At 41.7% G+C, this 19672-nt stretch overlaps 1 protein-coding gene across 3 annotated transcripts in view; it reads left to right on the top strand.

Moving 5' to 3' along the window:
* The first annotated feature begins 1848 nt into the window (after positions 1–1848).
* The window catches only part of LOC112267216 (neurofibromin-like), a 116482-nt gene continuing 98658 nt past the window's right edge, over positions 1849–19672 (top strand). For all 3 annotated transcript variants that reach the window (XM_042297530.1, XM_042297531.1, XM_042297532.1), the window contains exons 1-3: positions 1849–2107; positions 12205–12348; positions 17873–17956. In XM_042297530.1, coding sequence (XP_042153464.1) covers positions 2048–2107; positions 12205–12348; positions 17873–17956 — 288 coding nt within the window. In that variant the 5' untranslated portion in view covers positions 1849–2047. The remainder of the gene's footprint in view (positions 2108–12204; positions 12349–17872; positions 17957–19672) is intronic.

Here is a 19672-nt window from a genome sequence, read left to right on the forward strand (position 1 = left end):
CTGCACAGAAAATACTAGATGTACAGTTTGATATGACCCCGTGCATCTATCTTCTTAATGCCCAGCAGGACTTTGCTCTTGATCCTGACAGAGAAAATTTGCTTATGACTATTACATACTTTGCTAAGAAATGTATTATTCTATTGTGGGCCTCTAATACCCCTCCTACATTTAAAATGTGGATTGACAAGATTGTTGACTTTCTCCCTGTTGAAAAGCTCACTTATGACCTCCACAAGAGACAGACCAAGTTTGATAGACTCTGGTCTCCACTATTCAACTATATTTCAAACTGGACAGAGTGAACGGGGTGACTAGGGAAATGTGCTGCATTGCTTAGACCTTCACCCTATTTTTATATCCAAATTGATCACATGAGTAGAAACTCGAGTCAGTTTCCTCCTATTTCATTGTATATTGTATACCTTACACACACATGTTATGTAAGGTGCTGTAAAACCTAAAAACTAATTATTGGCTCGTTGTCTCAGCGAAGGCTAGAAATAGCTAATAAGAACCTTGATAGCTGCTGCAAGTTTTCTATGTTTTTTGTGTGTTTTATTTTTTTAAATTTGTGAGTACGTGTAGGTATGTAGGATATGTGTGTGTGTATGGGTGTGAATGTATATATGTATATGTGTACGTATGTGTATCTGTGTGTATGTATGGATGTGTGTGTTTTTTTGTGGTATATATATATATATATATATATATATATATATATATACAAAAAAAAAACTTGTATTATTTTTCTTAATCTTTTATTTTAATTGTATTTTTTTTTAAAAATGCATTATTATTATGTATTTTAACTTATTTTTTAAAATCTTTTTTAAGCCTGTCACATCTGTGAATGTGGAATGTGTTTTGTTGGTTGATTGAAAAACAAGAAAACTTAATAAAACTTTAAATTGAAAAAAAGAAAGAAAATACATGGTAGTCTATTATGCAGTAATAATCACATTGTATGCAAAACAGAGTAATGTTGTCCGGAATACTGTGTAGAACATGCCAACACACACACACACACACACACACACACACACACACACACACACACACACACACACACACACACACACACACCTGGCATTAGTGTGATTAATGGAACACACACACATAGCACTTCAGATATGTCCCACAACCAACATTCAACCATATATCAATGATTCACTGTAAAATAAATGTCCTGTAAAATAAACCACACTTAATTTACAACAAATAAAATAATAAATGATGCCGGACACTCAGTGAGAAGGGAATGAACTGGTTAAACTTCTCAAGAGAAACACTCAAATTTCAGTCTTCTGTGGATAGCCTGCATTTACATTTTCTGTATGGTAGTGTGACCTCTGACCTGTAGATGGTAGTAAAGGTATACTTTTGCTGCAGATCCACTTCCACAGCACAAACCTTTCTGGACAAGTAGCCTACACATTTGTCCCTAGCATGTGTGTGTGTATTTGAAGCAAAAAAAGACTGAATATTGCAACACACTTTTATGATACAGATTCATTCCTCATTATGTAGCACTGCACAGCTATAGTTTTTTTCAAATGCCAAATGCACCTGCAGCATGTTACTGGCTATCTGAGTGACTTGTGTTGTGAGAAGAGAACCAGAATTCAAACAAGAACTCCTGGATGTAATTGTATAATATTGTTAAATATTTTAAGTAACATATGGTAGCATACACGTTCCACATGGTAGCAAATCAAGCTAGCTAGTTAGTTATATGTTACAACGTTACATTATATTGCCTTGCCAATGTTTGTGTGAATCCTATTCTCGCCGACCTTCCACATCAACAAGCGACGCACGCGCATCTTTGCTCAGCTGTCTCCTGACCCTATCGGTTTCACTGGGAAGACTTCCGGTTGTGTGTCATGGCGGCATGGTAAAGCTTGCTCAAAGGGAAAAATAACCAACCCGTACTGTCTTTTTTAGACAGCGGTTTGGGGATTTATTTCAGGCCTAACATCGCCACGAACGTCCACATTCGTCTTGGAATTGCAAGCAGTCATTCGTGGTTTCCATCCGCACGGCCATGGCGGCACATAAACCAGTGGAATGGGTTCAGGCCGTGATAAATAGATTCGACGAGCAGGTAATAAAGTGTTTATGAGTTGGAAGTGGGAGTAACGTTAGTTAGCTGCAACCAGTTAATCTTTTGTAGATGGCTTGTGTCTGTAGCTAACTTATTTCTGCAATCGCAAAGTTTATGCTATCCTGCTTTCTTGTTGTGTACAGTAGGTAGGTTGGTACTAGTATATAGACAAAGTAACGTTAATAAACGTTACGACACATTTTTATCTGTGGTTTAGATTGTGTAACAAACGTGCAAGTTACTTTCAGTTAGCAAGCTAACTAGTTAACTACCCATGTAACTAGCTAGCTAGCCAACTAAACATGCATTTTCATGTTACATAGATTTTGGGTGTTGGTATAGCTAGGACTGTTAAGAGGTTGCACACAACGGCTAATATTGACTAATTCTGCCAGACAATTTGGGGAAAAGATGTCACTACCAGCTAGCTACTCATAAAGTTAGCTAATTGTAAACAAATGAGGTGTGACATTCACTGATGAAAATAAAATGATTAAAATGAAGTACTCTAGCTTGTTACCTTGCACCTTGTTACTAGTTTTATTAGGTTTGAGTCCACTGAATGGACATATGCCTCCCTCCCTGTTATGTCACATGCAGTGAAAAAAAAACGAAGAAAGCACGCTCCTTGCATGCTGTCAGCCAACAGTCATGTTACCGAATGTGGGTTTGCAACCTGGCCATGTTTCTGCTCTGAGGTAAAGGCCTCAATACTAAGATAAAAAAGCATTATGGATCTGTACTAATTGGCAGACATACGTTTTTGTATAATACCTACTTCTATAATTACTACATCCTTAAAGTAATATATTAGTACTGTGAGTTTCTTAATCAAACACAGATTTGAGTGTGCTTATGTGCTTGTGGTCACCACAGCAGCAGTCTACAAGGCTCGCCCAACAACCACAGATTGTTGGTGACATTGACAAGTTAAGCAACTGTGATAGTTTTAGGGTGGACTGTTCCTTTATTTGCCAGAATCTAGCAATATCTACTTAAAACAATCTTTTGGTATTTGTTTCATTAGTCCATTGTTGACATAGTCCCAAAATGTTTTGCTTGTCAGCAATCAGGTTTTCAAGCTAGACTATATATACAAAAGAATGTGGCCACCCCTTTCAAATTAGCCATACCTGTTGCTGACAGGTGTATAGAATCGAGCACACAGCCATGCAATCTCCATAGACGTGAAGTGGTAGGCCACACAAGCTCAGACAACGGGACCGCTGAAACGTGTTGTGCCAAGAAATTGTCTGTCCTCTGTTGCAACACTCATTACCATGTTCCAAACTGCCTCTGGAAGAATTGTCAGCACAGGAACTGTTAGTTGGGAGCTTCATGAAATGGGTTTCCATGGCCGAGCAGCCGTTCACAAGCCTAAGATCACAATGCAAAGCGTCGGCTGGAGGGGTGTAAGGCTCGCCGCCATTGGACTCTGGAGCCATGGAAACGCGTTCTCTGGAGTGATGAAAAATGCTTCACCATTTGGCTGTTTGACGGACGAATCTGGGTTTGGCAGATGCCAAAGTTCCAACTTTGTGGCAACAATTTGGGGAAGGTCCTTTCCTGTTTCATCATGACAATGCCCCTGAGCACAAAGTGAGGTCCATACAGAAATGCTTTGTCGAGATCGGTGTGGAAGAACTTGATTTGCCTGCACGGAGCCATTAACTCAACCCCATCAAACACCTTTGGGATGAATTGGAACGCCGACTGCGAGCCAGGCCAAATCGCCCAACATCAGTGCCTGACCTCACTAATGCTCTTGTGGCTGGATGGAAGCAAGTCCCAGCAGCAATGTGAGAACATCTAGTGGAAATCCTTCCCAGAAGAGTGGAGGCTGTTATAGCAGAAGAGGGGGGACCAACTCCCTATTAATGCCCATGGTTTTGAAATGAGATGTGTGACAAGCAGGTGTCTACATACATTTGGTCATGTAGTATATGTAACTTTCAATATACAACATATGCTATTGTCCAGAATTGATAGACTATCCCTTGAAGGGTGCCAAAGATTCCTCTAATGAACTTGAGCTTTAAGCTGTGTGAATCATTGGGTCAGGTAGTCTAGCCAGTCCATCAATAATTTTTTACACTGTCTGTTGTCCCTAACTGTTTCTCATCAGGAGTCATTATCAGTCACCTTTTATCATATTGTAAGGTTGTAAACTTTCCAACAAGTCAGCTGGAGTATTTTATGTTGCTTGAGAGCTGGTATGTCTGTAGAGCAGCTCTGGTTTTCAATTTCATCCATTGGAAACTGGGCTTTGTCTGTTTTGGTCATCAAAGACCCCTGCCAAAGGGACTGAAACAGATGGTTCTGTTGGGATGGTTCTTGCAACCATGCTGCAGTGCAAGCAATGCTGCCAGAAATTCTTCACTTAAGACTCATTTGAGTGAAAGCTGTTCTACAAATATACTTGAAAAGGGTTAGGCCTAGTTTAGGGCTACCAGAGTTTGCACTATGCAATGGTTTGGATTTAGCCTAAACTTGCTTTAAGTGCCATCGCGCACTGTCAACTGCCCTCAACTCCAGTACAACTTCAGGTATAAGACTCTCTCTCATACCTCCCTTTTGCCTTTTTGAAAGGGAATATCAGCACTTTGTGTTCAGTTTGGGTAGGTTCTGGGCCTCTGGTTTCAGAGGCTACAGAGGGGTATTGTACCCAGACTTAGCGGCTCTGCTCGGCTTATTACAGTTTGATGAAAATATAATAAGGGATTAAAACCACCTTGTGTTAAGACTATTTAGAGGCCTCTAAGTCAGGGGTACTCTAGTACTATTTGAAAAGATCGGGTCACTCACATTTCCAAGGTGTCAAAGGTCCAGATGGATAATAAAATGTATTGGCGTAGTAACAAACCCCCACCTCGCAACCTCAAACTGTTCACACCCCTCTTGTTGGCGTTGAGAGAATGTTTCAGTTTCAAAGTCAATTTCCCGCAATTCTACACATTTTGCACGGGGCAGAGATTTTTGCTGCTGTTTTTAAAGCTAATTTCCTGGAATTCTATGCATTCTTCCATGTCTTGCGTGTTTATATGATACCAGGGGTTGAAGCCTGACTAAGTAAAAAAATAAAATAAATATACAGTGCAGCCTCATCATAAAATTGATTAAATAAAACATTTTCCTTGGCAGTCTACACACAATATCCCATAATTACAAAGCGAAAACAGTTAAACAAAATTTTTTTTAAAGCAAATTTATTAAAAAAACAAAAAAAACTGATACCTTATTTACTTAAGTATTCAGACACTTTGTTATGAGACTTGAAATTGAGCTCAGGTGCATCCTGTTTTCATTGAGTATCCTTGTTGTTTCTACAACTTGATTGGAGTCCATCTGTGGTACATTCAATTTATTGGGCATGATTTGGAAAGGCACACACCTGTCTAAGGTCCCACAGTTGACAGTGCATGTCAGAGCAAAAACCAAGCCTTGAGATCAAAGGAATTGTCCGTAGAGTTCCGAGACAGGATTGTGTCGAGGCACAGATATGGGGGAATGGTACAAACAATGTCTGCAGCATTGAAGGTCCCAAAGAACACAGTGGCCTCCATCATTCTTAAATGGAAGAAGTTTGGAACCACCAAGACAATTCCTATATTTGGCTGCCCCGCCAACTGAGAAATTGGCGGAGAAGGGCCTTGGTCCGGTAGGTGACCAAGAACCCGATGTTCACTCGGACAGAGCTCTGGAGTTCCTCTGTGGAGATGGGAGAACTTTCCAGAAGGACAACCGTCTCTGCAGCAATCCACCAATCAGGCCTTTATGGTGGAGTGGCCAGACGGAAGCCACTCCTCAGTAAAAGGTACATGACAACCCGCTTGGAGTTTGCAAAAGGCACCTAAAGACTCTGACAGTGAGAAACGAGATACTCACTCTGGTCTGATGAAACCAAGATTGAACTCTTCGGCCTGAATGCAAAGAGTCACGTCTGGAGGAAGCCTGGCACCATCCCTACAGTGAAGCGTGGTGGCAGCATCATTCTGTGGGGATGGTTTTCAGTGACTGGGAGACTAGTCAGGATCGAGTGAAAGATGAATGGAGAGATCAGCGAGTTCCTTGATGAAAACCTGCTCCAGAGTGCTCAGGACCTCAGATTGGTGCAACGGTTCACTTTCCAACAGGACAATGATCCTAACCACAAGCCAAGACAATGCACGAGTGGCTTCAGGACAAGTCTCTGAATGTCCTTGAGTGGCCCAGCCAGAGCCTGGACTTGAACCAAATCAAACATCTCTGGAGTGACCTGAAAATAGCTGTGAAGAGAAGCTCCCCATCCAACCTGACAGAGCTTGAGAGGATCTGCAGAGAAGAATGGGAGAAACTCCCCAAATACAGGTGTGCTATGCTTGTGGCGTCATACCCAAGATCACTCAAGGCTGTAGTTGCTGCCAAAGGTGCTTCAACAAAGTACGGACGAAAGGGTCTGAATACTTATGTCAATGTGATATTTCCGTTTTAAAAATAAATATATATAAATTAGCATAAGCTAACTTTATGCGGTATTGTGTGTAGATTGATGGGGGAAAAAACAATTACAGCCTTCTAAAATTGATGTAACAAAATGTGGAGGAAGTCAAGGGTCTGAATACACACTACATATATTTTGACCCCATTCTGGGTCCGAACATTGTCCGCCAGTTGATGATGATTTTGGGCTGTAAGTCATAGGATTGTATGTGTTGGCTTTATGAGGGGAAGTTCATGCTCAGAATCAGATTTTCTGTGTGAACCTTTCTTATTTTGTCTGGAAACAATGAAAGGGTTGTGAACATTGAACACTAAGTCTAAATCACAGGTGTTTGCAACTTCAGATTCTTAAATTGACTTGGTTGTTATACATGTCAAAATGCTCCCCCAGAGAGGTTGATGGAGGCCAATGTGATGTACTAGATTAATGAGAAAGAAGTACCTCAACCTAGTAGTATTTATCCTCACAGCCCAGAATTGCCATATTTCCTGTCACGAACTCTGATACCTCCTGCGCCCCGACCTGTTGCTTTGGCCTGTTGATTTTCTTATTTGTATTTTGTTCATAGGTGTTTGTGTCAACACCTTCTGCTAGCCAGCTAGCTAGCTCGGTTGCAATGTAGCCCACTTCACTTGGAATAGCGAACAAACATTTCCAGTGCTTTAGAAGCTGAGTGTATTACGCTCTTGTCCGGGACAATGTTGACAATCTGGAGTTCCATTGTGGCAATTGTTTGCTAGTGAGGATTACAGGAATGAAGTTCCTATTCTTAGCAAGCAAATCAAGGGAGGGACTGTGAGATGTTCTGAGCAGATTGACATAAGGAATGGCTTTCCTGTACTGGTTCCTCCTCCTCTTGATCTGACAGGTCCAGACATCCCACAGCAGGCAGTGCCCCATCTCCGGTAACCAAAGGCATACGTTATCCTGCTTCTCGTGGGCCCTTGAAAGGTTCAACGAATTGTGTAAGGGGTAGAAATGGGCAGATTTATCCATTCCCTTCTCTGGCCGTTGTATTGGGACGTTCAATGGTGAGAAATGTCTCAGTCCCTGGAGCAAAAACTTTGCTATGAGTACTGGACATGAATAAGCTGCTCCCTAACATTATAAACCAGCATCAGGACATCAATAAGCTGCTCCCTAACATTATAAACCAGCATCAGGACATCAATAAGCTGCTCCCGAACATTATAAACCAGCATCAGGACATCAATAAGCTGCTCCCTAACATTATAAACCTGCATCAGGACATCAATAAGCTGCTCCCGAACATTATAAACCAGCATCAGGACATCAATAAGCTGCTCCCGAACATTATAAACCTGCATCAGGACATCAATAAGCTGCTCCCGAACATTATAAACCTGCATCAGGACATCAATAAGCTGCTCCCATCAGGAACATTATAAACCTGCATCAGGACATCAATAAGCTGCTCCCTAACATTATAAACCTGCATCAGGACATCAATAAGCTGCTCCCTAACATTATAAACCTGCATCAGGACATCAATAAGCTGCTCCCGAACATTATAAACCTGCATCAGGACATCAATAAGCTGCTCCCTAACATTATAAACCTGCATCAGGACATCAATAAGCTGCTCCCTAACATTATAAACCTGCATCAGGACATCAATAAGCTGCTCCCGAACATTATAAACCTGCATCAGGACATCAATAAGCTGCTCACTAACATTATAAACCAGCATCAGGACATCAATAAGCTGCTCCCGAACATTATAAACCTGCATCAGGAAATTGAGTCTCATAGTTAATGTGGGATTCAATGACATTGTAAAAGGCAGCTCAGAACAGCTTTTAAAGAACTGATTGGGTCAGCAAGCACCCTTTAATATATGTCCCTCTGCCCTCCCTAAATCGTGGCTTTGAACATTTCAGCAGACTTTTAGCCCTCCAAAACTGACTACGAGACTTGCAGCTCTGGGTGTAACATTTTTTGGACAATTTTGATTACCTTCTGGAAGCAAAGCTAATTTTATAAGGAGGATGGGATCCACCCAAATCATTTGGATTCCTGGATCCTTTCACAGCATTATAAGGCAGTATTGAGACAATTACTTATAATTGACTCAAGCACAGCTCAGTTAATCCCTAACATTGAAATGTCATAATGGTTCAGCAAATGTACATTATCCCAGGGGTGTTGGAAGACCCAATGTAAGCAACCTAATTGATTTCCCTCTAACTGCCCTGAATGCCTCTGCTGATCCCACAGCTATTGTATGCAGTAATCATGTGTTTATGAACCAGTTATACTGTTACCACTGAGGCGTTGTACCCTAGTAGGAAGTCCACTGTGTGCAGCTCACCCTGCACTAATATAAATAACATGAGCATGTGCTTCTACACTTGCATTGCTTGCTGTTTGGGGTTTTAGACTGGGTTTCTGTATAGCACTTTGAGATATCAGCTGATGTACGAAGGGGCTATATAAATTAATTTGATTTGATTTATTAATGCAAAGCTAGCCGGTTAAGCAATGAAAACAATAAAGCCTCCTTAAAGTGCTAAAAATAGCCAACGTTAACATATGTAGCTTCAGAAACAAGGTTCATGAAATCAATAATTTGCTAATAACAAGATGACAATCTCTGAAACTCACATAAATTCTATTAAAGGCATTATTATCTATAGTAACACTGTTAACAAGGCATGTCCTATAGGCTGTAGTTTTGTTGCACCTGAATTACTAAATAGAGCCATGGCAACATGGAACTCTAATCCACATCAGTTAACTGATGCAAGCAGTAGAATCGGATAAAAGAAATACAGCTATAAATGCACCTTATGGAACAGCGGGGAATGTGAAGAGACACATACAGGTACAGACACGCACACGGGCGCTAGCACACACTCTACACACGTACATTGTAATATTGTTGTGTATTGTGTTGTTGATAACAATTGGTAAGACAGACAAACATTGTCTTATTATATGGTGTCCCTTCCATTAATGAATTGATGGTATTCTAAGAGAAAGGCCCTTGTATTTGCATGAAGATCATTGAGTCAAATGTTTTATGTTACACAAATTATACATAATTCATCTTAATGTGAATGTTCTAAACTTCCCATCGAGGGACAATAACAGTTCTCTTTTCATGAAAAATAGGCCTCACTTTAATTACATTTCTTCTCGTGGCCCTGTCCTCTCATCCAATGTTTCTCTCCTATCCCCTGTTTACCCCGATCATGTAATCCGAACACAGTGCTTTGGTGTGTACGTATACAATGTTAATCAGCTCTGCCAAAGTGCACATACGGGAAGAGATGGCTCCATGACCTTTTAGAAATTCCAATCCCGGCCTGTGAAACAAAGTGCTTACTGTCTGTGGTCCCGGACAGACCGGAGCTGAACTGGATGTGAAAGATTTAAAGCAGGGATGGTCCTGTGTGGACAGTGTGCACTCCAGTTCAGACTCCTGATTATTTTCTTACCCCCTGTCTTGGGACTTAAATTCTCTGGCCCAGGTTTCTCCCTGAGGGGCCCCAGTGGTAAAGTGGATCCCGATAGTAAGCAGTCATAGGTCTGCTGCTTAAGGCTCATTAACACTCCAGGCCTGATGTGCTCTGCATACACACTAGCCAGCTACACCTCTAGGCAAGCTTAAAGGGGCTCTTCCTGCCCACAAGGTCTGGCCCAGCTGTGGATGTGATGTCTTTGTTCACACAGATGTAGCCTGCAGGTGTACAGCTGTGGGTGTACACCAGAGTTGTGGCAGGGCGAGGTTCTTGATAGCACAGGGCTTCATTGTTCTGACTGCAGGACGTCTGTTCCTTGCCCTTCGTCAGGTGTCGTAGGCGTCCTCATAGCACCAGAGGTGTGGCATAACACTAGTGTGAAAAATATTGAATGTAGATATGTCTAGTGTGGATGTGTAGACATGTGTAAACACAGGATAAGAAGGTGAAACCATGGCTTCATGTAATTCTATTAGGCTTGCTCAAACCTGCTGCATATAGTGCATTTGGAAATTATTCAGATCCCTTGACTTTTTCCACCTTTTGTTATGTTACCGCCTTATTAAAAAAAAAATTGTATCGCAATCTTCACACTAACCCATAATGACAAAGTGAAAAACGTTTTTTAGATTTTTTGCAAATGTATTAAAACAACCTACTTTAAACCCCATTTTTCTCCCCAATTTCATGATATCCAATTGGTAGTTAGTCTTGCCCCGTAGTTGCAACTCCCGTGCGGACTCGGCAGAGGCAAAGGTCGAGAGTCATGCGTCCTCTGAAACACGACCCTCGCCAAGCTGCACTGCAACTTGACACACTGCTCGCTTAACCCAGAAGCCAGCCGCACCAAGATGTCGGAGGAAACACCATACAACTGGTGACCAAAGCCAGCATGCAGGCGCCCGGCTGCCACAAGGAGTTAGAGCGCGATGGGACAAGGACATCCCAGCCGGCCAAACCCTCCCCTAACCCGGACGACTTTGGGCCAATTGTGCACCGCTTCATAGGTCTCCCAGTCGCTGCCGGCTGCAACACAGCCGGGGACCAAATCCGGATCTGCACTGCGATACAGTGCCTTAGACCGCAGGCGCTACTCGGGAGGCCGATAGAAATACCTTATTTACATACGTATTCAGACCCTTTGCTATGAGCCTCGAAATTGAGCTCTGGTGCGTCCTGTTTCCATTGATCATCTTTGAGATGTTTCTACAACTTGATTGGAGTCCAGCTGTGTAAATTCAATTGATTGGATATGATTTGGAAAGGCACACACCTGTCTATATAAGGTCCCACAGTTGCCAGTGCATGTCAGAAGAAAAACCAAGCCGTGAGGTCGAAGGAATTGTCTGTAGAGCTCTGAGACAGGAATGTGTCGAGGCACAGATCTGGGGAAGGGTACCAAAAAATGTGGAGGAAACCTGGCACCATCCCTATGGTGAAGCATGGTGGTGGCAGCATCCTGCTGTGGGGATATTTTTCAAGGACTGGGAAACTAGTCAGGATCGAGAGAAAGATGAATGGTGCAAAGTACAGAGAGATCCCTGATGAAAACCCGCTCCAGAGCACTCAGGACCTCAGACTAGGGTGAATGTTCAACTTCAACAGGACAACAACCCTAAGCACACAGCCAAGACAACGCAGGAGTGGCTTCGGGACAAGTCTCTGAATGTCCTTGAATGGCCCAGCCAGAGCCCGAACATCTCCAGAGAGACCTGAAAATAGTTGTGCAGCGACGCGCTCCATCCAACCTGACAGAGCTTGAGAGGATCTGCAGAGAAGAATGGGAGACACTCCCCAAATACAGGTGTGCCAAGCTTTTAACGTCATAGCCAAAAAGACTCTGCTGTAGTTGCTGCCAAAGGTGCTTCAACAAAGTACTGAGTAAAAGGTCTGGATACTGATGTAAATGTAATTTCCATTCCTTAACTTTTAAAATAAATTTGCAAACATTTCTAAAAACCTGTAGATTGAGAAATAAACAATTGAATCCATTTTAGAATAAGACTAACGTAACAAAATGTGGAAACATGTAGGGGTCTGAATACTTTCCGAAGGCACTGTGGTCCACTGTCTAACGTGTTCACCCGTGGCTAGATTCTCTTGTGACTTTAGATTTTTTTTCTTTCTCTTAGCTTCCCGTTAAAACAGGACATCAGAACAACCACACCAAAGTCAGCACAGAGCACAACAAGGAATGTCTCATCAACATCTCTAAGTACAAGTTCTCCCTCGTCATCAGTGGCCTCACGAACATACTAAAAAATGTGAACAACATGGTAAGTGGAGCTTTTAACTTAACACTTTTAGCTGTTTATTTGACTTTAGCATGAGTAATGGAGATCACTACATTGCACGTCATCAACCCTACTAATGGCCGATTTAACTTGAAATCGGCCCTAATTTTCATAACAGTCGGTAATCAGCATTTTTGGACGCCGATTACATTTCAATTCACGAGGAGATTGCGTGGCTGGCTGACCACCTGTTATGTGAATGCAGCAAGGAGCCAAGGTAAGTTCTAGCTAGCATTAAACTTATATTATAAAAAAATCTATAAATCTTAACTAGTTAACTACACATGCTTGATGATATTACTAGATAACTAGCTTGTTCTGCATTTCATATAATCAATGCTATGCCTGTTAATTTGTCATCAAATCACAGCCTACTTTGCCAAACGGGTGATGATTTAACAAAAGCCCATTTTCAAAAAACAGCACAATCGTTGCACAAATATACCTAATCATAAACATCAATGCCTTTCTTAAAATCAATACACAAGTATATTCTTTAAAACCTGCTTATTTAGTTAATATTGCCTGCTAACATTAAAATAAATTAACTTGTTATGGCTGCAATCCCGATATCGGGATAAGTGTCATCAACAACCGCTGAATAGCATAGCGCTACATTCAATAAATATTACTAAAAATATTCATATTCATGAAATCACAAGTGCAATATAGGAAAACACAGCTTAGCCTTTTGTTAATCCACCTGTCGTGTCAGATTTTGAAATTATGCTTTACAGCGAGAGCAATCCAAGCGTTTGTAAGTTTATCGATCGCACGACAAAACATTAGGTACACTTAGCATCAGGAAGATTGGTCACAAATCAGAAAAGCAATCAAATTAATCGTTTACCTTTGATGATCTTCGGATGTTTTCACTCACGAGACTCCCAGTTACACAACAAATGTTGTTTGTTCCATAAAGATTATTTTTATATCCAAAATACCTCCGTTTGTTTGTCGCGTTATATTCAGAAATCCACAGGAAAGAGCAGTCACGACAACGCAGACAAATTCCAAATAGTTTCCATAATGTCCACAGAAACATGTCAAACGTTTTTTATAATCAATCCTCAGGTTGTTTTTAAAATATATAATCGATAATATATCAACCGCAAATGTCTTTCACAGTAGGAGAGGGAAAAACAATGGCCGTCCAAATTCTGTTGCGCGAGCAAAACTTGTGACCACTTGACGCGATGATAGCGTTCTGGCTCATTTTTCAAAATAACAACCTGAAACTATGTCTGAAGACTGACACCTTGAGGAAGCGATAGGAAAAGGAATCTGGTTCATATCCCTTTAAATCCAGCAATGGGTGGCTATGGAACATGGAGTTTTCAAAATAGAAGCCACTTCCTGTTTTGATTTTCCTCAGGGTTTCGCCTGCAATATCAGTTCTGTTATACTCACGGGCACCTTTTCATCCAAGCTACTCAATACTGCCCCTGCAGCCATAAAAAGTTAACTAGGGAAATTGTCGCTTCTCTTGTGTTCATTGCAAGCAGAGTCAGGGTATATGCAACAGTTTGGGCCACCTGGTTTGTTTCGAACTGTATGAAGACCATTTCTTCCTAACAAAGACCTTAAATAATTTGCCAGTATTTTACATAATTATGACATAACATTGAAGGTTGTGCAATGTGACAGCAATATTTAGACTTAGGGATGCCACCCGGATGCCATACGGAACAGCTCTGTATTTCACTGAAAGAATAAACGTTTTGTTTTCAAAGTGATAGTTTCTGGATTTGACCATATTAATGACCAAAGGCTCGTATTTCTGTATTTATTATAATTAAGTCAAAATCAAATCAAATTTTATTTGTCACATACACATGGTTAGCAGATGTTAATGCGAGTGTAGCGAAATGCTTGTGCTTCTAGTTCCGACAATGCAGTAATAACGAACAAGTAATCTAACTAACAATTCCAAAAAACTACTGTCTTATACACAGTGTAAGGGGATAAAGAATATGTACATAAGGATATATGAATGAGTGATGGTACAGAGCAGCATAGGCAAGATACAGTAGATAATATCGAGTACAGTATATACATATGAGATGAGTATGTAAACCAAGTGGCATAGTTAAAGTGGCTAGTGATACATGTATTACATAAGGATGCAGTCGATGATATAGAGTACAGTATCTACGTATGCATATGAGATGAATAATGTAGGATAAGTAACATTATATAAGGTGGCATTGTTTAAAGTGGCTAGTGATATATTTACATCATTTCCCATCAATTCCCATTATTAAAGTGGCTGGAGTTGAGTCAGTGTCATTGACAGTGTGTTGGCAGCAGCCACTCAATGTTAGTGGTGGCTGTTTAACAGTCTGATGGCCTTGAGATAGAAGCTGTTTTTCAGTCTCTCGGTCCCAGCTTTGATGCACCTGTACTGACCTCGCCTTCTGGATGACAGCGGGGTGAACAGGCAGTGGCTCGGGTGGTTGATGTCCTTGATGATCTTTATGGCCTTCCTGTAGCATCGGGTGGTGTAGGTGTCCTGGAGGGCAGGTAGTATGCCCCCGGTGATGGGTTGTGCAGACCTCACTACCCTCTGGAGAGCCTTACGGTTGAGGGCGGTGCAGTTGCCATACCAGGCGGTGATACAGCCCGCCAGGATGCTCTCGATTGTGCATCTGTAGAAGTTTGTGAGTGCTTTTGGTGACAAGCCGAATTTCTTCAGCCTCCTCCTGTCTATGATTTCATAGAGCAGTCTGGCTGAGTGGTGGTAGGCAGCAGCATGCTTGTACGCATTCATGCAAACAGCACTTTCCTGTGTTTGCCAGCAGCACTTTGCATTGCTTGAAGCAATAGCGCTGTTTATGACTTCAAGCCTATCAACTCCTGAGATTAGGCTGGCAATGTCACGTTCTGACCTTAGTTCTTTTGTTATGTCTTTGTTTTAGTATGGTCAGGGCGTGAGCTGGGTGGGTTGTCCCTTTTTCTAGGTTGTGTTTTGCATTTGGCCTGGTATGGTTCTCAGAGGCAGGTGTCGTTAGTTGTCTCTGATTGAGAATCATACTTAGGTAGCCTTTTCCCACTTGTGTTTCGTGGGTGATTATTTTCTGTTCTGTATGTCACCTTTCAGAACTTTTTGGTTTCGTTCCTCCTTTGTTATTTTGTTTAGTGTTCTCGGTTTAATAAATATATGATGAACACTTACCACGCTGCGCATTGGTCCTCACCTTCTTCCATCGACGACCGTTGCAGGCAATATTATAGTGCCTATTAGAACATCCAATAGTCAAAGGTATATGAAATACAAATGGTATAGAGAGAAATAGTCCTATAATTCCTATAATAACTACAACCTAAAACTTCTTACCTGGGAGTATTGAAAACTAAAGTTAAAAAGGTACCATTAGCTTTCATATGTTCTTATGTTCTGAGCAAGGAACTTATACGTTAGCTTTCTTACATGACACATATTGCACTTTTACTTTCTTCTCCAACACTTTGTTTTTGCATTATTTAAACCAAATTGAACATGTTTCATTTATTTGAGACTAAATTGATTTTATTGATGTATTGATGCCAGACTGCTCTATATTAAGTTAAAATAAGGGTTAATTCAGCATTGTCATTATTACAAATATATATACAGTGGGGAGAACAAGTATTTGATACACTGCCGATTTTTGCAGGTTTTCCTACTTACAAAGCATGTAGAGGTCTGTAATTTTTATCATAGGTACACTTCAACTGTGAGGGACGGAATCTAAAACAAAAATCCAGAAAATCACATTGTATGATTTTTAAGTAATTAATTAGCATTTTATTGCATGACATAAGTATTTGATCACCTACCAACCAGTAAGAATTCCGGCTCTCACAGACCTGTTAGTTTTTCTTTAAGAAGCCCTCCTGTTCTCCACTTGTTACCTGTATAAAAGACACCTGTCCACACACTCAATCAAACAGACTCCAACCTCTCCACAATGGCCAAGACCAGAGAGGGTGTAAGGACATCAGGGATAAATTGTAGACTTGCACAAGGCTCGGATGGGCTACTGGACAATAGGCAAGCAGCTTGGTGAGAAGGCAACAACTGTTGGCGCAATTATTAGAAAATGGAAGAAGTTCAAGATGACGGTCAATTACCCTCGGTGTGGGGCTCCTTGCAAGATCTCACCTCGTGGGGCATCAATGATCATGAGGAAGGTAAGGGATCAGCCCAGAACTACACGGTAGGACCTGGTCAATTACCTGAAGAGTGCTGGGACCACAGTCTCAAAGAAAACCATTAGTAAAACACTACGCCGTCATGGATTAAAATCCTGCAGCGCACGCAAGGTACCGCTGCTCAAGCCAGCGCTGCTCAAGCCAGCGCTTATCCAGGCCCGTCTGAAGTTTGCCATTGACCATCTGGATGATCCAGAGGAGGAATGGGAGAAAGTCATGTGGTCTGATGAGACAAAAATACAGCTTTTTGGTCTAAACTCCACTCGCCGTGTTTGGAGGAAGAAGGATGAGTACAACCCCAATAACACCATCCCAACTGTGAAGCATGGAGGTGGAAACATCATTCTTTGGGTATGCTTTTCTGCAAAGGGGACAGGACGACTGCACCGTATTGAGGTGAGGATGGATGGGGCCATGTATCGTGAGATCTTGGCCAACAACCTCCTTCCCTCAGTTAGAGCATTGAAGATATGTCGTGGCTGGGTCTTCCAGCATGACAACGACCCGAAACACACAGCCAGGGCAACTAAGGAGTGGCTCCGTAAGAAGCATCTCAAGGTCCTGGAGTGGCCTAGCCAGTCTCCAGACCTGAACCCAATAGAAAATCTTTGGAGGGAGCTGAAAGTCCGTATTGCCCAGCGACAGCCCCGAAACCTGAAGGATCTGGAGAAGGTCTGTATGGAGGAGTGGGCCAAAATCCCTGCTGCAGTGTGTGCAAACCTGGTCAAGAACTACAGGAAACGTATGATCTCTGTAATTGCAAAAAAAGGTTTCTGTACCAAATATTAAGTTCTGCTTTTCTGATGTATCAAATACTTATGTCATGCAATAAAATGCAAATGAATTACTTAAAAATCATACAATGTGATTTTCTGGATTTTGGTTTTAGATTCCGTTTCTCACAGTTGATGTGTACCTATGATAAAAATTACAGACCTCTACATGCTTTGTAAGTAGGAAAACCTGCAAAATTGGCAGTGTATTAAATACTTGTTCTCCCCACTGTATAAGAGTTTTAAAAATCTGTAAAAAAAATCGGTCAAGTTTTATGTCAATTCTTATATATATATATATATATATATATAAGAATTGACCGATTAAAAAAAATCAGAATGGGCTTTTCTTGGTCCTCCAGTAATCGGTATAAGCGTTGAAAAATCATAATCGGTCGACCTCTAAACCCTACCTTCTAGTAGGCATGTGTATTGTGTGAAAACTCCAATTCAACTCAAGTGTAGGATGCACACAAAGGGCTGGAAGTGTTGTTTGCTGAATCACTGTGTCATCTGTGTCTGTAACCTCTCCTCTCCAGCGTATATTTGGGGAAGCTGCTGAGAAGAACCTCTACCTCTCCCAGCTAATTATCCTGGACACACTGGAGAAGTGCCTAGCATCGGTGAGGAAACCCCCATACAGTCTGCATCCGCTGTATCCCACCTTACATTACCTTTTAGTTGGTCTGCTAACTTATCCCACTACAGTTGTTTGTGTGTGCTTGTGTATAAACCGTTCTCCATTTTAGTTTTTAGTCCTCCCAACTCAGTTTTCTGTCATTGAATATTATCAGTTAAGAGCACTGGCCTCAATATATTGGCTCTTATTGCACCAATATTCTAAAACGCTATGGGTCTTCCAACACAACGTCAGCATCACATTGGTTGGCTGGATCTCTGTTTTTTCCAGACAGACCTCTGTTAATACACTTAAACCCCTTCCTTCAGTTGTGCTTTCTCCTCACCTCTGAAATAGGTGCCTCTGCTCTGATCTGTTCTGCAACTGTGCAGTAGAAGATTACATTTGCAGGTGTTTCCTTGCCTTTTGTTAGTGCTTTCACTGCCTCCAATGGGATTCCCGTAAGTTTCCTGTATAGGTTTTTCATTAGTGCATGTTGTCAGATAGAAGCCAGCTGCTCCCCTCATGGATGCTATGGAACTCTCGTTTTGAATTTGACATCTTACATTTTAAAATGTAAGTATAGTAGTTGTGTTGTTTTGTGTTCGACTATTTCCTACATAAGGGTGAGCAACAGGTTTTGAATGCAGTTGTATGCAATCTGTCCTGGTATGAGGCTGACAATTTGACCCAACGAGTTTTGGAAATGAGCCAATGGGAGCGCTGGTGAATCCCAGGTGGGACATGCTGTGCTTTTGCCCCAAAGAGAGGCACTTAACCCACATACATGTATTGCATATCCAGCTGGATAATTCCAAAGTACAGTCGTGGCCAAGAGTTTTGAGAATGACACACATATACATTTTCACAAAGTCTGCTGCCTCAGTTTGTATGATGGCAATTTGCATATACTCCAGAATGTTATGAAGAGTGATCAGATGAATTGCAATTGATTGCAAAGTCCCCCGTTGCCATGCAAATGAACTAAATCCCCAAACAACATTTCCACTGCATTTCAGCCCTGCCATAATCATGTCAGTGATTCTCTTGTTAACACAGGTGTGAGTGTTGACGAGGACAAGGCTGGAGATCACTCTGTCATGCTGATTGAGTTTGAATAACAGACTGGAAGCTTCAAAAGAAGGGTGGTGCTTGGAATCATTGTTCTTCCTCTGTCAACCATGGTTACCTGCAAGCAAACACGTGTCGTCATCATTGCTTTGCATAAAAAGGGCTTCACAGGCAAGGATATTGCTGGCAGTAAGATTGCACCTAAATAAACCCTTTATCGGATCATCAAGAACTTCAAGGAGAGCATATCAATTGCTGTGAAGAAGGCTTCAGGGCACCCAAGAAAGTCCAGCAAGCGCCAGGACCGTCTCCTAACGTTGATTCAGCTGCGGGATCGGGGCACCACCAATACAGAGCATGCTCAGGAATGGCAGCAGGCAGGTGTGAGTGCAGTGAGACGAAGACTTTTAGAGAATGTCCTGGTGTCAAGAAGGGCAGCAAAGATGCCACTTCTCTCCAGGACAAATATCAGGGACAGACTGATATTCTGCAAAGGGTACAGGGATTGGACTGCTGAGGACTGGGGTAAAGTCATTTTCTCTGATGAATCCCTTTTCCGATTTTTTTGGGGGGCATCTGGAAAAAAGCTTGTCCGGAGAAGACAAGGTGAGCGCTACCATCGGTCCTGTGTCATGCCAACAGTAAAGCA

This window comes from Oncorhynchus tshawytscha, linkage group LG14 (assembly GCF_018296145.1).
Source record: "Oncorhynchus tshawytscha isolate Ot180627B linkage group LG14, Otsh_v2.0, whole genome shotgun sequence".
NCBI classification, from domain to species: domain Eukaryota; kingdom Metazoa; phylum Chordata; class Actinopteri; order Salmoniformes; family Salmonidae; genus Oncorhynchus; species Oncorhynchus tshawytscha.